Below are 20788 nucleotides of genomic sequence, written 5' to 3' on the forward strand. Positions count from 1 at the left end.
CTTTCGTCACAAAAGCGCAACATAACTATTCCCGGCACAGGTATGTACTGTACTTATCTCTCTCTTGTATAAACTATGCTATGATTTGTACATAAAAAAAACAAAACAAAAAATGCTTAAATCAACACATTTTTTATATCTATTGTTATATTTTTATTATACATCATTACGTTATTGTTAGAATATAATTATTTATTTTTTTATTTCTAATCTAAATAATTATATCATTTATTTAGGTTTGTAATAGAAAAAACATTTTTGTATAATAATTTATTTTTTATAATATCCTCTATTTTGCATAATATTATAATATTTTATAAGATTATTATAAATTATATATTATATATATATGTTGATAATACACAATACAAACATATGATGTGATGATGATTATGTACTTACTATAGGATAAAAATATATTTATATATATATATATAAAATGCAAATTATTTAATTAACATCAAAATAGGATTAAAAATAATTTAAATATATTTTATATATCAAATATTCTGATATATACAGTATATAGTATATACTACAGTGATTTAGAGAAAAAAAATAATGCCATTAATTGCTTATAATTATATAATTTATGTATATTAAGAGGAGTCAAATGCAATATTTTGATTGTATATTAATATTATACTGTATTATATAATATATTATATTATAACATATGATATAAATTACAATAAAAATTTTGTATTTGAGTACAACTGTGAGCACTTTGACAGTCTGTATATACTGTATGTRTGTGTAGTGTTGCGTGAGTTTCACAGTTTATGCAGAATATTCTGTATATATATATATATATATWTRWATAGTCTTATTTGATATATATATATATATTGATATATATATATATTGATCTCTTACAGTAAAATAAGTTTTAACATTCAATGAGTGAGTGCTTGTATTGCAAAATACAATACAAAAGCGAGTGAAATATATTGTATTTTCAATGTGTTTATAGTATAGATATATATATATATATATATATATATATATATATTATAATGGATTAACAAAACTAATTGCAAACACAATATATTTGTCACACAAATGAATAACATTTTTATGAACGCTATTTACTACTACTATATATAGAGAGAGAATAAAATATATTCTCATATATATTATTATTATTATTATTATTAGAGAGAGAGAGAGAGAGAGAGAGAGAGAGAGAGAGAGAGAGAGAGAGAGAGAGAGAGAGAGAGAGAGAGTATAAACTATATATATATATATATAGTATATATAGTTAAGAGGCTTGTTATAGGAAAATGCTTTAGTAATGAACAAACAGATTTAATTCATTATACCATATATACTATATATATATATATATATATATATATACTGGTAGATAAAAAAATACAGTATATTTATTTATATAGAGTTTATATAAGTGTATATACAATAAATTTGGTATTTAATTTTATAGCAAAAATTTTTCAAATTAATTCAGCTATTGTTTGTTGTTGTTTGCATATATGTGTTGTCGGATTTAATTTAACAGATTAGGGCAACAATTTTTAATCTTTATTGATTAGGTTTGTACTTAAATTTATTATTATTATTATTAGTATTTTAGTATATAATTAGTTTTAAATAGTTTTCACTTTATCTCTAAATTCTATGCGATTAAATAATTTTGTCCTAAAAAATCATTAAACAATAAAATCAGGTATAAATCATATAATTGTTATAATATATTATATATACAACTTTATATATATATAGTTAGATAGTTATAAGTTATTATTTTTTTATTGGTGTTCATCATCAACATCATCATCATTATTATTATCACACATAACATTAATTGTATATATATACTGTAGTTGTAATCACACTATATTTTGTATGACACATAACATACTGTTAGACTTATATATCGATATATGATATTTTATTTCATATTTTTTTCTCTCACTTTTGTATCATTATATAAGTAACAAAATTTTTATTGTCTATGTATTATATATATAGAGATGGTATGGACTATATCTGACTTATCGCCCAATAATATGTATTCATTAAGCGTTTCGGCCGTCAATTCACTCGGAATGAGTCAGTCGTCGACTCCGGCAATCAATTTTCAGACCGACGAAGAAGGTATGTATGAAACACTTTTGGTATATTATTTTGTATGTCAATGAGTGGGTGAGTGAGTGAGAGAGTGGGTGAGTAAGAGAGAGAGAGAGAATGAGTGGGTGAGTGATTGAGCAAAATAAATATATGACTTTCATCTCTTGCTATTATAGCTTATGATTGAATATAAGGAGAAAGAGTGAGGAATAGGAGTTAGTGAGTGAGTGAGTGATTGGAGTTAAAGTCTCTGAATTGTTTAGATCTCTCTTTCTCTCTCTCTCTCACTCTTTCTCTCTCTCTCTCTCTCTCTCTCTCTCTCTGTCTGTCTGTCTGTCTCTCTCACTCACTCACTCACACTCACTATCTTTCTGTCTTTGTGTGTGATTTAGTGAGAGAGAGGACACATCAATAGGTTTTTCACATATAGTCTTATTTTTTGGGATTCAAACAAAAGTACTGTAAGACAGAGACACCACACATAACAGCCATATCTCTCTCTCTCTCTCTCTCTCTCTCTCTCTCTCTCTCTCTTGTAGTTAAAGTCTAGGAATCGATAATCGATTGGCGAAACACAACACAAAAAATCTATTTGAAAGCAAAGTTTTTTTCTGATAGTATTTTGTTGAGGATTTTCTTGACTCTTATCTCAGATATAGATATATATATAATATTATATCAATATATATATATATATATATTGATAACATGTATAACAGTTTGTTGTTGTTATTGATAGAGAATATAATCTGTTAGAGATTGATATAACAAAATATTTTTCAATTTTCGGTATTAATATTATTTTTTTATTGGATGAATGGATATTATCATATTTATGGGATGTTATACAGTACAGTACTTTTACTGTAATTATTATTATTATTATTTTTGTTGATGACTGTTATATATTTTTATATATATATAATGTTACATTAAATTTTGATCGTTTTAGTTGTTAGCATATATTGTAATAGTTATTAATAAATAGTTTTTTCCCATTTAAAAACATAATGTATATAAAAATTTACACTTAATTTTATTAAAAAAAATATTTTCCCCTAACTTTCTAATGTGTAAATCAATTAAATAAATTATTATACATTACTTACATTACATTTTGTTGTATATCTAAAAATTAATAATATTCTGTTAGTGTAGTCAATCAACTAAATCTAAAATTTTATAGCAAATATTTAAATTATATATAGAAAATATATTTTTTTTTAGTTTATATTATATACAGTATTATATTGTTTAATACAATTTAAGTGCTAATATTTGTTGTTTAGTTAACTATATATACACACATAAATAAAACACACTAAAAGTTTATAATAAAAAAACTTAATGAACACAATATGCAAAAAAAACTATTTTTTTATTTAGTAGTAATTTTTTGTTATATTCAGTGTAAAACTAAAAGTTAAACAATAAAAAAAATAGTTTTGTAGACAAACCAAACACACAATATTTATTTTTAAAATGACTTTCGGCTTAACATAAAAATATTGATCATTATATGGCTTAAAATACCATATATTTGTCTAACTATTATACACTCAGTTTTTTATATTATTATTATTGGCGTTAAAAAACACTATAAAAAATATATATAAAAAACTCCGGGAAAACAACTTCAGGGCTCATAAAACTTGAGTTTACTTTCTCTCTCTCTCTTTCTCTCAAAGACTTTCATAGATGTAAAAGATTGAAATAAATGATAACAATATATAAATTATATATATATACAGTATATTACTGTATATATTGTACAATATATACCATATGTGTGTGAGTAATATACTTGAAAAAAATATTATAGTTTGTCGTTGACTTCAAAAATTATAAATCAAAATTTTTTTCATTGTTTATTTTACTCTCTTTCTCTCTCTCTCTCTCTCTCTCTCTCTCTCTCTCTCTCTCTCAATGTGTGTTTGTGTGTATATAAACTAAATGAAAAAACTATATTTTATTATCCAATATATTATATATCTATCATTCATAATAATAATATTATTGTTTTTATGTTTTGTATTGACCGCCAGTTCCCAGTGACCCACCGACACATATCAAGGCTCACTCTAATTCATCAAATACTATAAGAATCAGTTGGAAGGTATGTATGGATAGCTTAAGAGTATAGACCTTTAAATTTATTGACTTTAGGTTTTACTTTATTTTTTGGACATAAGATATATATATATGTTTAATACTACTGTACTATACCTAACTCTCCTCCTAGTAGTTGAAGTGTAAAAACTACATGTGTTGTCAAATATAATAATAACCTCTAACTCTCTCTCTCTCTCTCTCTTTCTGTTTGAATTGATTTATGTTAGGCACCGGACAATCAAATAAATTTTGGTTCAATAAAAGGGTATTATATTGGATATAAAGTATYATCGGATAYAACWTCAGATGTTTATATTTATAAAACTATTGACAATAATAACAATAATATCAATAATAATGATAAAACAATTAGTAGTAGTCATAGTACTACTACTAAATGTGAGACAATACTAAAAAATTTAAACAAATCGACTAAATATAAGATCGTTGTCCAGGCGTTCAACTCGAAAGGTTTGACAACTATTTTATAAAAAAATCAAATTAATTATCTAATAATTGTATTGTTTGTTTTATTCAATTTGTTTGACGACCCATACCTACCTATAGGTGCCGGTCCACCATCTGAGCCAATTACGGGTATATATATATATATATATATATATAGATAAAAAAAAAGATTTTTTAACAATTTATTTATTGTGTGACTGTTTTATTAACAAACAATTATTTATTTATTTTTACACACGCTTTCCATACACACACTAACCAACACAACAATACCAGTGGAAACATTAACTGAAGGTATGGTTTAATTTGATATATATTTATAATATATATATATTGTGTCTATATATGGGTGAAATGGTTGTTGAAATTAGAAATTATTTTATTTTATAAATATTTGGGATTTTATTTATTTGGGTTTTAAAAAATATTTTTTTTGTTGGTTTTCTGCTCCACATTATTTAATTAACTTCAACTAACAATTAAAATAAAATTTTGAAAAAAACTTAGCTTTTATTAAATAAAAATTTTTTTGCGAAATAAAAAAACTTTTAGTATTAGTAGTACTTTAAAGCAATTTATTGATTATTATTGATTATTTAATAATATACTATATTTTACATTAATAATTTCAATATATATTATAACTTATATACATTATATAATATATTATATATTATCAAATCAACTATTTTATACAACATGTATATAATTTTGTGTTTGTGTTATTGTGTTAATTATAATATTAACTTTAGAGATAGTAATATAATAAATTATTTTTGTAGATTAACATGAGTTACAATATATATATGTATATATATATATATATATATATATATATTTTAAATGATTTTTTAATATTTATTATCAAATTTATTATTATTGAACAAATAATTTACAATAGTTATTAAAGAGCAACAAAAAAAATTTAGTGTTTAATATCAGATATATTTTTAATATACAGTACTTTATATAAGACATATTAAACACACTATTATTATTATTATTATAAATGTTATAAATGTCTTGAAGTTACCCTAAAAAACTTATACAAATAATAATAATAATAATATTGTAAATATTGTTACACTAGTGTGTAGTATACAGTAGTATCGGAATATTGATTATAGTCATAGTAAGTGTCACTAAACTATTATATTATATATATATTATACATTGTATTATATCTATATATAACTATTGATATTTCATTTCATAACAGTAGTCACTGTGCATATAATATTTGTCAGTTTAGTTTCAGTATAGTTTAAGCTTTCAATATATATTATACATATATTTTATATCTGAATAAACTTTTATTTGAGTATTTTTTAAGGCATAAAATTGAATTTACAGAATATTCTGTACGTACAGTATATACATAGATATAATGTTAGATACAGTATATTTCATTGCTTATGCTTTTCAATAAAGGGTTTAGTCGACCTCAAAGTCAAATTCAATTCATGCATTCAAAATAGATATTAAACATTTAGTTTTTTTATTTTATATAAGATTTTATACAATATATTCAATATATGTATATATTTTATACATAAATACCCGATAAAATAGTGAATATAATTTTTTTCAGTAGTATTTAACCCAATAAACCCACTACTGATCTCAATGTATGATTTGATTTTTAAAATTTTTATTGATATTAATTTTTTTTAACATAAATTTATTGATATATTTATATTATTGATTCATTCAAATAGATTGTCCAATGAGTCTATCATTGAATCCCTTAAGTGTCAGCACTTCTAGTATTGATGTCGAATGGATTCGACCACCAAATGATGATAATTCAGTTTCTGGTAATTAAACCAAAAAATAATTTATATTAAAAAAATTTATGAAAAACCACTTTATATTAATTTATATATTAAATCTATGTATTAAATACAACAAAATTTTATATATAATATTATCTCTCTCTCAGAAAATTAATTATTGATTTATATATATACACACATTGTATTGCATACACAGTGTATAAAATTATTATAGTAGAGATAAAGGCTATTATTGTTATAATTTGTATAATTTATAGTATAATATAATAGAAAATTACAATAATTATCATTTATATATTTTTTTACTGTTATGACTTTTATTATTATTTTGATGATTAGTGTTAGCGTAGTAAATGAAAATTTTATACTAAAAATATTATCGTAACAATAATAATAATAATAATATATTTTTATCTAACACTAGAATACATAATCGACTGTAAAAATAGTATCAATTATCAAAAACAATTGAAACTATCGAGTAATAYAACAAACTATTTGTTTGATAACTTACAATGCGGTACATTATATGAACTATCGGTAATGGCCTGCAATCGGATCGGTTGTAGTCCACGGCATCAGATATCAGTGAAAACAGTGGGTAATAGTCCACTGGCACCGGACAAGGAGTCACTACTGTCCGCAATAAACTCCACTTTCGTAACAATCAATTTGTTTGCATTCAACGATAACGGTTGTCCACTACAGCACTTCCAGCTCAAGTACCGACAGCGACAACAACCCCAGTGGACACAGTATCCACAGTTTATACATTCAACCCAACGATCCGTACTAATTGATGGATTACAGCCCTATCAGTGGTATTACATACAGATTACAGCCTATTCACAGGCCGGCAGCTCACAGGCCGAGTACAGCTTCTTGACATTAATGCAACCAAACTGTAAGTACTATATATWTATATATAATGTCTATCCCTTTCCCCTTCCCCTCTATATGTCTCAATCATCCATTACTTTTGAATGTATAGTATTTTGTTGTTGTTTTTGGTTATATTCAATGTAATAGTAGTAGTATTCAGAAATCATTTGCCTATTACTGGTTAGTACCAGTTGTTTGTAATAATAATAGCCATCCATCGGTAGTGAATGACTACTTTCCCCTACCATTCCCTCTCATATACTTTTATTTTTAGTATAGATCCCATTACTCTACCCATTCCTAACTATCTAATRCACTGCCAATACCAGCACYARCAGCCCCACCATTGATTTAACCCCCTTTAACTACATTGCCAATGATTGGCACACATTTTGAAACTATTTGAATATACACACAGAATATAGATTTATTTTATATAAGTTATAATCAAAATATTAGACATGCATTCACTTCACGATTCTGTATCTTATAATAATATTATATACAWTATATATATATATATATATATWTGGTATATATTTTTGACTATTTTTTCCTACACTTCCTCAACACCAACAACAACAAAAAAGTCCATCAATTTTCTAAACAATTTATTATTATTTTTTTATCATTATAATTATTTTAGATCAAATTTAATTTATCATATACAGTGTATTACACATATGTACATATTATACATAAAATATTCAAACATTTTTTTTGTTTGGTTTTTAAGCTAACACTAATATAAGTCAATTGCAAACGATATACTCAATCTTAATAAATTTAAGTCTAATTAATAGYTTTAGTAGTATTTTACTGTATTTTTAGGTTGAATTAATTATTTATGTTATATATGTTTTATATATGTTTTCTCTCTCAATATAAATAAAATATTTAATTTATAACTATTAGATTATATATATAWATAAARTGAGCGATTGATATAATTATTTATCCATTCATTCATTTATTTATTTATTATGGATTATAATACGATTATATACGGTATATAATAATATATGAAATGAACAATTGATTTWAATATTGAAAATAATATTTAGGAGTATATTTGCAATAAAAATATTATAATAAATCAAATATTTCAGTTTTAATCAATTTTTAATATAAAAATAGTTTAAAAAAATAATTGATAATAACTTGCCATATATTGCCATAATTTATGTTATAATTTTTATTTTATTTTTTTGCTAATATTCTAAAATTTATTATTATTATTGAATATTATTTAACTTATTAAAACTTAAATAATAATATTATTAATGATATTTTCTAACAATAAATAATGTTAATGCTAAGCTAATATTAATAATTAAAATATTTAAGTAATTAACATTTTGATTTATTTAAAAATTATTTTGATTTAATAAAAAATTCATGTAATTTTATATAATATGTTATTTAAAAAAAAATATTTTGAGTAATTATTATAAATTTTTCCTTTATTTTATAATTTTTAAAAATAAATTAAGTKGAAAACATAATATTGGTTTATTTTTATTACTTTATTAAATTTGAAATAAGATTTTTAATTAATTAATCATTAATAATAATAAAATTTAAAATACTGTATAATTATAATAACAATAATCCATGTTAAACTACTCTAATAATATTAAACTACTATAGATATATTAGTCAATTAACCAAGTACAATTATTGAAAAATTACAGTTTACTGAAACTTTTAAAAATATAATTAAAAATTTATSTCTACATATTTAATACAAATAATTTTTGTTGTTGATATTAATATGCTGTACTATAATTAGCTATAAATATTGCATAACTAATAGTAGGATTTTATGATTAAAATATTCAATATATATAATATTTAAGATACTATAATATATAAACACTCAATACTCAATAATTGTTTTTTAAACACTATATATAGGGTTAAGTTTTAACAAACATTTTAATTATACATTATTTATAGATTCACACAATTGAATTGAGTTTTTCATATATTATGCAAAAAATAAGTAAATTTTATTATTAATTTTTTTGTAATTAAACATAATATTATCATAAAATATTCAATTTATTTATTTTTTTTTTAAATTTTATGTCATTAATTAACATTTAAAATAATTGTCAACAAATTGTCATATAATTTGATAATAATAATTTTTGTTTCTTAAAAAATTAATGCATAAATTAATTTTATAAACTGTAATATTTAAAAAATTAATAATTATTTCAATTTTTATAATAATAATAAACTATAGGTATATAATAATTGATTATAAATTTAAACAAATTTTATATTATAAATATTTTTTATGTATTATAATAGTTAATCGCTTAGACATTTAATGTTAAGATATCGAAAATTTAGTTACAAAAAAAATCTACTATAATATTGTTATTATTATTTTATTATTTATTAAGTTAGAAATTAAAATCTAAAAAATTGCATAAACATTATTCTATTATATATTTAATTATATATAAATTTTAAATAATAAACAAATAGACTTATTAAAAAATTACAGTATATAACTTTTATAAATAAAATAATTATAATTAAAATTTATATATATATTTATTGTTTTTGTTAATGTTAATTATATAAATTATGAAAATTATAATCATTAATTAAGTGCTAAATATATATTCTAGAAAATAAATTATTTTAATTAAAAAGATTAAATTTTTTATTACAATAAATATTTTTAAAAAAAAATAATATACTAAATGTTATATCAGTTGCATAACGTATTTAAAACACTACATAAAAATTCAATAGATATAATTTTTTTTTAAAACTATATATATATAGGGTTGTTTTAACAAACATTTTAATTATACATTATTTATAGAATCAATCAATTGAATTGTTTTCATATATTTATGCAAAAAATAAGTAAATTTTATTATTAATTAATTTTCTAATTAAACAATATTATCATAAAATATTCAATTTATTTATTTTATTTTTTTTAATATGTTATTAATTAATACTTCAAATGATTGTTTGACAACTTATCATATAATTTGATAATAATATTATTATTAATTAAAAAATTAGTTTTATAAAGTTTAATTTTAATAAAATTAACAATTATTTTGTGTGTGTGTGTGTGTGTAATAAATTTTTTAAAAATTTTGAAATTCTGACTACAATATATTATAAATTTACAAATTTAATATGAAATTAAAATCTAAAAAATTATAAATATTGCATTATGTATTATAATATTCTTAAACATATTAAAAAGATATCAATTTAGTTAAAAAAAATTTTAAGAAAAAATATTTTAAGTATAAATTTATATATATTAATCAAAAGCAATTATAAAAATATGCATTAACATTTTATATCTATATTTAATTATATATAAATTTTAAATAAAAAAAAATTTATTAAAAATTTTAACAGTTTAAATAAAATAATATAAGCAAAATTTATATATATATATGTTTATAATGTTAATTAAAATTATTTTTAATATTAATTTTATATATATATTCTAAAAAAATAAATTATTTTATTAAAAATTTTTATTAGAATAAATATTTTTAAAAAAAGATATAATAACTAAATGTTTTTTTGCATACCGTATTTTATAATAAAAATCAATAGATATAAAAACTATTAGGGTATTAATTTTATTTCAAATAATTTTTTTATCATTAAAATAGAATCAATAATTGAATTAAAATTATATTTTTTTTTCAAAAAATTATAAATTTTATTATTTTAATTTTCTTATTAAAATAATTTAATACCAAAATATTAATTTATTTATTTTTTAAAAAATATGTTATTAATTAATATTTTAATTAATTTGATAATTATTATTTTTTATAATTTTTTAAATGTTATAATTGAGTTAAATTTAATATTAATTAAATATTAAATAGTTGACTAATGGTTGTTTAATTTAGTTACAAAAAAWTATACACAATAATAATATAATTTTTTTTAAAACTCTAAAAAATTTAGTTTTAAAAAATTGGTTTATTTTTTTCTTAAAAAATTAATGCATAAATAATTTTTATAAACTGTAATATTTTTAAAAATTAACAATTATTACTATTWTTATAATAATAATAAACTATAGGAATATAGAGGACRACTAATTTAATATTAAWAATATTTTTTAAATAGTTAATCGCTTAGATATTAAAATTAAGATATCGTTAATTTAATTACAAAAAAATATTGTTTTATTATTTAAAAAATTAATAATAAATGTTAATTATTTTCTAAATCATATTAATTTTATTTATTGAAATATTTGAATCTAAATATCTAAAAAATACGGTTTGCCTATTAGCCTATTATATGTTTAATTATATATTAATTTTAAATAATTAACWAATAGACTTATTAAAAAATTACAGTATATWACTTTTATAAATAAAAWAATAATAATAAAATTTATWTATATATATATGTTGTTAATTATATAAATTATTGAAATTATAATCATTAATTAAGTGCTAAAAATATTATWTATATTWTWTTCAAAAAAATAAATTATTATTAAYTAAGAATATTAATTTTTTATTACAATAAATATAAAAAATAATTATATTATAATTTGATAGTGATTCTATTAATACTATAGCACTATAATATTGTTAAACARTTAACAAGTACAATTATTTMTAAACTTACAGTTTGCATATTTTATCAATTAAAATATATTCACAATTTAATTGAATAGTAAAAAAAAGTTTACATGTATTTATTAGATTATTAATATACTATATTTATGCAATTATCAAGTAGATTTTTTTTAATAAAAATTTACACATTATTATATTATTTATATTATTATACTTTATTATTATTTGTTTTAATAAACCAATTAATTAATTTTTTAAAGAAAAAGATTATAAAATTTTTGTTTTTTTGTGAATAAATTAAATTACTTATATTTTTTTATAATAATAAATTAATTTTTATTATAAATCTATAGCAACAAAATATATTTATAACTAAAAAAATAATGTAAACCGAACCGCTAGTGTATCTAATATTAATTATGTACTATAATATCTATTAAACAATTAACCAAGTACAATTGTTAAAAAATTACAGTTTTCAAAAATATTTACAATTTAACAWAATGTTTATAATAAAAACAAATAAATARATATATTTWTTATTTATTAAAATTTAAAATTTATATAGAAATATATTAATTATAATTTTAGTGATAWTTTAATTATTTAAATTATACAACAATAATAACAACAAAATTATAAWCTAATTATAATTAAGTGAAAAACATTATACAGTATATATTTATATACTTAAACAATTATTTTAATAAATTTATTGYTACCATTAAAATCAAAAATTAAATTAAATATTATAATAATAATATTACTGATTTTCCAATTAACTAATAGTAATATTGTACTTTAGTATAAATATCCAGTTAACAAGTACATTTATTGAATAAATATAGTTTTTTAATTTTTCAATATAATTTTGAATAATAATAATAAAATAACTGTATAAATGTATAAATATTTTTGGTATAGATTATTATTATTATTATGTATTTATAAAAAACATTTTCTTATATTATTTTTTATATATTCAATTAATTAAATCTAAAAAATTAAACAATAAATATAATTAAACTAATATTTTATAATAAMATATTATTTTWAAAGATATTAGCAAGTAAATTTATTTAAAARCTTAAATTAAATTTACATATAAATAAAATATTTAATTTATAACTATTAGGTAATATGAGATATATTTTTTTATGTATTTTGTATTTTTTCTAATTTTCTAAACTTTTTTATTATTAAAATTGAATGTAATAAATAAGTTAGTACTGTATAATAATAATAGTGATATTATTTTCTACAAACAGTAATCGTTAAAAATAATCACATTATTATCATGTTTTATAACAATATTAAAATAAAGTAATATAGTGTAAAATCTACTATAAATATGATAATTTAATGTTTTTTTTATTAATYTTAATAGACATTTAAGTTAATATAAATTAATATTATTATAAAATATTCAATTTGCAAAAATATATTTTAATACTATTATAAATAAAYTATAATTATTTTTCACTATAGCATATTTATCTATTGATATTTATAAAATTTTATAAAAAATACAAAATATAAAAAAATATAAAATTTTAGTATTCTAAGTAAAATATATTTATGTTAAAATATTTAAGTAGTTAACAAGTAAAATATTTAAAWGTTACAGTTTTATTTATTATAGTCATATATTATTATTATTAGAAATTTTTAATTGTTTAATTTTTATTATTATTACCCAAATTATAATTGCAAAATATATATATATATATATATATCTAAAATCTCATTTAATTTTAATAATAATAAATTTATCTTTAGCTAATAAAACAATATATATATATATATTATAATAATAAATAATGTAATTTTATTACATCATAAAACTATACTAGAAAATTATGTTTACATAATATAKTAATAAATAATAAAATAAAAATATTATTATTATTATTATTGATATTAGATTAAAATTGAATTATAAATTATTCATAACAAAATATATATATATAGTTTAAGACATTATAAGACACTTAATAAATACATGTAATTGTTTTTCAAACACCTTATATATATACTTATATATATAAGTTTTTTTTAACAAACTTTTTATTATATAYATTACACTTACTTATAGAAGTAGTTTTTTTTTTGCATATATTAAACGCCAAAAAAATAAGTAAATTTTTTTATTATTAATTAATTTTCTAATTAATGTTTTTAAAGTGTCTGCAAAAAATACAACAACAAAAAAACACATTAAACAAATTAATTAAATCTAGTAGACTATAGTTTATTAGTTAAGCAAAAAAACAAAAAAATTTAAGTTGAATTATATCATCTAAAATATGTTAAAGTAATAAATCGTAACTAAAAATTAAAATCTTAATAATACTAAATAGTGTAAAATAAATTTATTATATTATWTAAATTATTATATTATATAAGTTTTATGAGATTTAAAAAAAAATTAATTTAATATATGCATAAATTTTTAAAAAAGCAAATCCCATAAAAGTTTTTAAATATAATAATATTATTATTATTAAAAATTTATTAATATATGTATAAAAATTTATGTCGACTTAAGCATTAGTTTTCATATAYAGTAATAGCTTTTGTACTGTTTATTAAATGTTATTTATTTTTTTGTGACTATAAATATTAAGTTAAAATAATAATAATAATAAGTTTTGTATAATATTATACTGTAATATGTATATGAAATGCAATAAATCATTTCATGTATTCATTAAAATATATAATTTTTTATTTTTTGTATAGATATTTGTAATTTATAATATTCATAAAAATATATTACAATAATTGTTGTTTGAGATTTAATAACAATAGTTTAAATTGCATTAAATATATATATATATATATATCATAGGGTTAAATGGTTTAATAAATTATTTATAAATTTAAATTTTAATGTATTTTGTTGTTGAAATTCACTTTTTTAATTTAAATTTATTTATTTGTAATTTTTCTAATAGTTTTTATAGAATATATAGTCTAAACTTAAGTGAATAATAATAATAATATTTTAAATAAAATAAAATATTATAAAAAAATCTATCAATTTTTAACAGTAAGTTAAAACTATATGATACTTTAGATTTTATTTTAATTCATTTTTTAAACAAAAAAATTTAATAAACATCAAAAATGTATTTAATATATATTTATTTATTTCTTAAAAAGCTATAGAATTTAAAGTTTTATTTTTATATATTTAATATTTTATTTGTCACTTTTATTTTTTTTTTAAAAAAAACTTTATCTCACTTTTCATTTATTTATATATTTATTTTTAAGCAGAATTTTCTAACAGAATATTCTATATATATATATATATATATATATATAWACTATGAAATCTATTGAAAATCTTGAAAATATACGGAAACGCGTTGAGTCAGCGCTTATTATATATATAAGTATATATATATATATATATATACAATATTTATATATATATATATATATATATATAACAATTTTTATTTATATATATATATATATATATATATATATATTCATAATGTCTTGTATGAGATAAAAACAAAAACAAAATTTTTAGTGTTATTTACCTGACAAAAAAAATTACATATTAAAATTGAACGGTATATTTGATTTTTTTGTTGYTAAGTCTATGTACATATATATATATATATATATATATACAATATATWTATATATTTGAAAATATATTAAAATATTTTTTTTCTCTGTATAAATATATATAATAAAAAATTTTGTTATTTGAAATATATGAAGCATTTTATGAATCACTTAATGTATAAAATATTTTACTTCAACAATATTACAATATATTATTAAAGGAAATTGTTTACTTAAGTTTATTTTTGTATAATATATATATAATGAAAAAATACTGTATATTATAATATATAAGATTTTTTTATTATTATAAATCAGTTATTTCAATAAAACAATACAACAGTAGTTATTATTAGCATTTAATATTTACGGTAAATTAATTTTTTGTTTGTTTGACTATTAGTAAACTTATATACAATATATACTTTATATTGTATAAAAAGTTTATCAGGATTTTGTGATTATATTTTRTAKATATATATTTAACTTACTGTAGTGTACTGTATATAAACTTATACTTAATATACTTAAAAAAACTTAACTTAAATAATAGACTTATAGTATTAACAGAATAATATTAATGAATATTTATTATAATGWATATTAAGGAAAATATTTGTTTGTTATTGTTTGATATACTATTATATTATATGTAAACTAATGTATAAATATTTTTTWAAAAAATAGTTAATAACAACAATAATAATATAGTTTAATATTTAATATTATTATTATTATGTAATTTAATAGACAATCTAAACGCTGAACTGAATGAAGAGGCAGTAATACTAAGCGATTACAAGACATCAGTACTGTTGGAGTTTGAAGTGATTTTGCCGTTAACTTTGAGTGGTATAGTCGTAGTCATTGTTACACTACTGGTCTGTATAGTTATACATAGACGCCATCCAAACGATACATTTGACKGTTAGTATATAACTACTGTTCCCCTACTATTTAATAGTGATTTTTTTTTAATTGGGAACTATTAGCTAACATCTCTATCTCTTTTTTCCCCCAATAATAATGACAGCAAATGGCAATCGTATGACTAATGGTAAGCAAAATATACTTAACGGTGGTATAGGTAGTGGTGGTGGCTGTGGTGGTGGTATAGATGATAATAATGTCAATTTGTGTGATATGGATAAGACAACTACCAGTAGTAGTGCTAATCGTAATCCAATGACTACTAAACAGAGCACTGGTAGTGAATATCAACGACCAATACTGTTGAATACTAGTGGCGGCGGTCAACAAAAATGTCTATACTATCCGACCCCATACGCCACGACACAGATTGACGATAGTATAACATTTGTCGACAATAACGGAACCATTAGAAAGATGGCCACCGATTGTGGCACCGGTGGTGGTGGTGGAGGTGGTGGCGGACACTACGCCACTGTCAAGAGGATGACACCTAAAATGCATCCCAAAAGTGATATACATCTCTATAGTTATGCGGGTAGTTATCTCTCATTCACTTAACTGTRTTTTTTAACGACTTTCCTCTTAATATAATATTTTTTTGTATATAATAACACAAATATTTTATGTTTTTTTTTTGTTATTGTTGTGTTGTTGTGTTGTTTGAAAAATTAACTTTTTTTTATCGCCACCAAAAAAAATTAGTCTAATTATTCATGACTTTTATTAATTCAAAAATATAGGCAAACATATAAAAAATAATAAATTAGTTATAATATTATATTATATTATATATAATACATTAGATTGCTTGCTGTCATAGAATAAAAAATTATATATAAATTATGATTTATTTATTTATTTATTTTTTGGTTTTATGTTAATATAATACAATTAAAAGGCAAACTTTTTTTTGTGTTAACAATTTCTCATCCCTTTATTTTTTTATATTATAATATTTCACTTATGGTTTATATATTGTATTATATATTATATAAATTATTATTATTTATTATTAGATTATCCGCTAATGAGAGTTATCTTTTGCACACATTTTTTTCAGCTTAAAATAAATACTAAATATTTTTATATTAATATTTATTATTATATATAATATTGCCTTTTGTTGAAATGCACGCAAATTATTATATATATATATATATATATATATATATATATATATATATACAGTATATACTGTATTATATAATATATAATTTAATATTTTATTACATTTACGAGTATTTTATTGATTATTTTTTTCCTCTATCTCTCTCTAACTTTATTTTTATTTCATGTGTGCCTAATATTTATTATAAATATATATATTTTTATTGTATTGTTTGTTTACTATACTCTTTAGTATATATATATATACATATACTGTATATATATATAGTTATAATTTTGTTTTTGGTATTGTTTGGACTAAAAATTTATTATTTGTTTTATTATATTTATATATCATATTTATTGTCTGTATATATATATATATTCAATATATTRCAGTCAACTCTCAACAATTAAATGTTGCAAAAGACGATTCAGAGTCACTGATAACATATTTGGTTGAACCTATTGGCGGAGCACCGGGAGTGGTGTTGGTGGTGGTCATGGAGGAGGAGGAGGACATCCCAGTTATGATACCAATACGCTTAACCATTGTTGCTCTTATATAGACAATAATAATCAAACAACAAAACTTAATTAATTATAAGACAAGACTATGTTATTATTATTATCTAATTAAAAGTGTTTCACGAGTTAATCGATACACGTAATCAATAGCCAAGTGTAAGGATATATCAATATATATATATATACAGTATATATGATATCATCACAAATAAAATATAAATTTATATAACATTTTAACGTAAGTCTAGTACTAAAATTTTTTTTTAATATATGTTACGTATGTACAGTATCTTTATGATGAAAAATAATTGAGATAAAAAAATATATATATATTTGTGATAACTAACATTTTTTAATTTTTTTTATCATTACAATAGTATACTATAGTAGTAGTAGTAGTAGTTAGCAATGATTTTAATTGCTTAAAAAATATTGATTATTGAAAATAATAATTATGAAAGTAATTATAAATAACTAATTATAAAATTAATTAACAATTGATAAATATTTATATATATATTTATTTATTTATTATACTGTATATATCAAGTAATTGTTGTGTAAATATAATAATATATTATAATTTTAATGTATGGTTTGATCACAACAAAATTATCGATAAATAGCATATATATATATATAGTTAGCCTTTAACTTAATTTTGTTGTTGTTGTTGAATATGTTTGAATAAATTTTGTTAATTTATAAATTAGTATTATTATTATTATTGCACACAAAAATCCAATTGATTTATTGATTAAAATTTTACGCAAAAAAATCTTATATTGAAAAAACAAACAAACAAACAAAAATCATTTTCATAAAATAATTATTAATAGTATATTAATATTTATCCAAAAAAAATAAAATAATATATCTATTATTAATTAAATGTCAAAATTATTATACAGCCATAAATAATTTATATTAATATTTATTATTAACTTTTTATATATAAAAAAATATTAGTAATTTATTTTTTATGTGTGACCTTTGACATTTTTTTAACTAAGTGTTTAGCTAGCAATTTTATTTTGTATACTTATTTATATTGAGAGGGGATGGGTGGGGAGGAGGGTGTGGGTGATAATTTTTAGTTTAAGTCTAATATAAATATTATTATTATTTTATATTATCACTATTATATCATTAATATGCAGGTCATTGTAATTTCTATTAAGCTACAAAACTAACATTATATTTGCTGAAAATATTATTATTAATCAGTTTTACATACAGTATATATGTATATATATACTGTGTATATATTATTAATATATGTTTATATTTAATAATTTTATTAACATATAGATAATAATTTTACTGAGTTAGCAATATTTATTATGTATTGATAATTTATATCTGTATTTATACAGTATATATATATATTACTAATATAATAATATATACTGTATATATATGCATAATAATAATAATAATAAAAATTATCATATTTATTAATAATAAATTTCAACGATAATTTCCACACACACACACACACAAAAATAATTATTAGTTATAAACGATGACTAAAAATGTAAGTAAAAATTATTATTAAATATTTAATAAAAAAATTGAATTTTTTTTGAGTAAATGTTAAATAAAATTTTTGTGTGATTTGATTGTGAACAACGCCCTCAACAAAAAAAAACCAACACATAATGTATAGTAACTGTGCTCTCATATATATATATAGCAGCATACCTGTCCCCCCTTTATATACATGTATATAACTGTACAGTATATATATATATACACGAAAAAATTGTATATTATTATTGAATGTGTCTTCAAAATCGATGTTACATCATATGTATCGTAATATATGATAATAACTTATATATGTTAATAATATCTCATATATATATACTGCATATATCAATGCAAAACCAATAATTACCTGATCATAAAATTATATTAATATTTATTACACCTGAGAACCTATATATTTATATATATGTACATCAAATTTCTATTACATAAGTAAAGTACAGTATTATTATTATTATTATTATTATTACAAAAATTTTTATACAAAAAATTCAATAATAATAATAATAATATTGAAAAAAAATGGGTGTACATATAATGTGTGTGTGTGTATATGTGTGGTCCAAATAATAATAATATAATAAATAATAAAATAGAGAGAGAGAGAGAGAGAGAGAGAGAGAGAGAGAGATCATTGAATTTTGTCATATAAAATACAAACACAAAATTATTTTGAAATAAATTTAAATATAATTGACTTTTTTTATAAGGAAAATACAGCAAAAATTTTTTAACTATTTATATGTAGTATAATATTATAATAATTTTGTAATTTTTATTCATAACTTTTTTTAAAATAAAAATTATTTTACACGAAAAAAAACAAATTACTTTTGTGGTATTACCTTGGTATTAAAAAATAAATAAATAATAAATAATCCGTTATTTATTGTTATAATTAAAAACAATAAAAAGTTTTTTTAATTACCGAAACATAGTTTTAATAACAAATTAAAATATATTAAAATTATTATTATTATTATTGGTATTAATATTTTTTGTAATGTATAATTTTATATTTTAAAAATATTATTGAATTTATTGAAATTTTTCAAATTTTTCCAAATTATTGAAATATAAAAATATATTGTATTTAAATATATTTTATTAAATATATATAAATATCTAATTTCT

At 18.6% G+C, this 20788-nt stretch overlaps 1 protein-coding gene across 1 annotated transcript; it reads left to right on the top strand.

Moving 5' to 3' along the window:
• Nucleotides 1–4623: 4623 nt before the first annotated feature.
• LOC128959113 (uncharacterized) lies at nucleotides 4624–18144 on the top strand. Its single transcript, XM_054305056.1, has 8 exons — nucleotides 4624–4674; nucleotides 4771–4800; nucleotides 4948–4965; nucleotides 6390–6488; nucleotides 6892–7371; nucleotides 16286–16462; nucleotides 16569–17003; nucleotides 17975–18144. Exons 4-8 carry the CDS (start codon nucleotides 6398–6400, stop codon nucleotides 18142–18144), a joined length of 1353 nt encoding a protein of 450 aa, XP_054161031.1. The 5' UTR covers nucleotides 4624–4674; nucleotides 4771–4800; nucleotides 4948–4965; nucleotides 6390–6397.
• Nucleotides 18145–20788: the final 2644 nt, after the last annotated feature.

Source organism: Oppia nitens, unplaced genomic scaffold (assembly GCF_028296485.1).
Source record: "Oppia nitens isolate AA-2021 unplaced genomic scaffold, nextdenovo-longstitch-racon4-pilon3 scaffold41_pilon_pilon_pilon, whole genome shotgun sequence".
In the NCBI taxonomy this organism is placed as follows: Eukaryota; Metazoa; Arthropoda; class Arachnida; order Sarcoptiformes; family Oppiidae; genus Oppia; species Oppia nitens.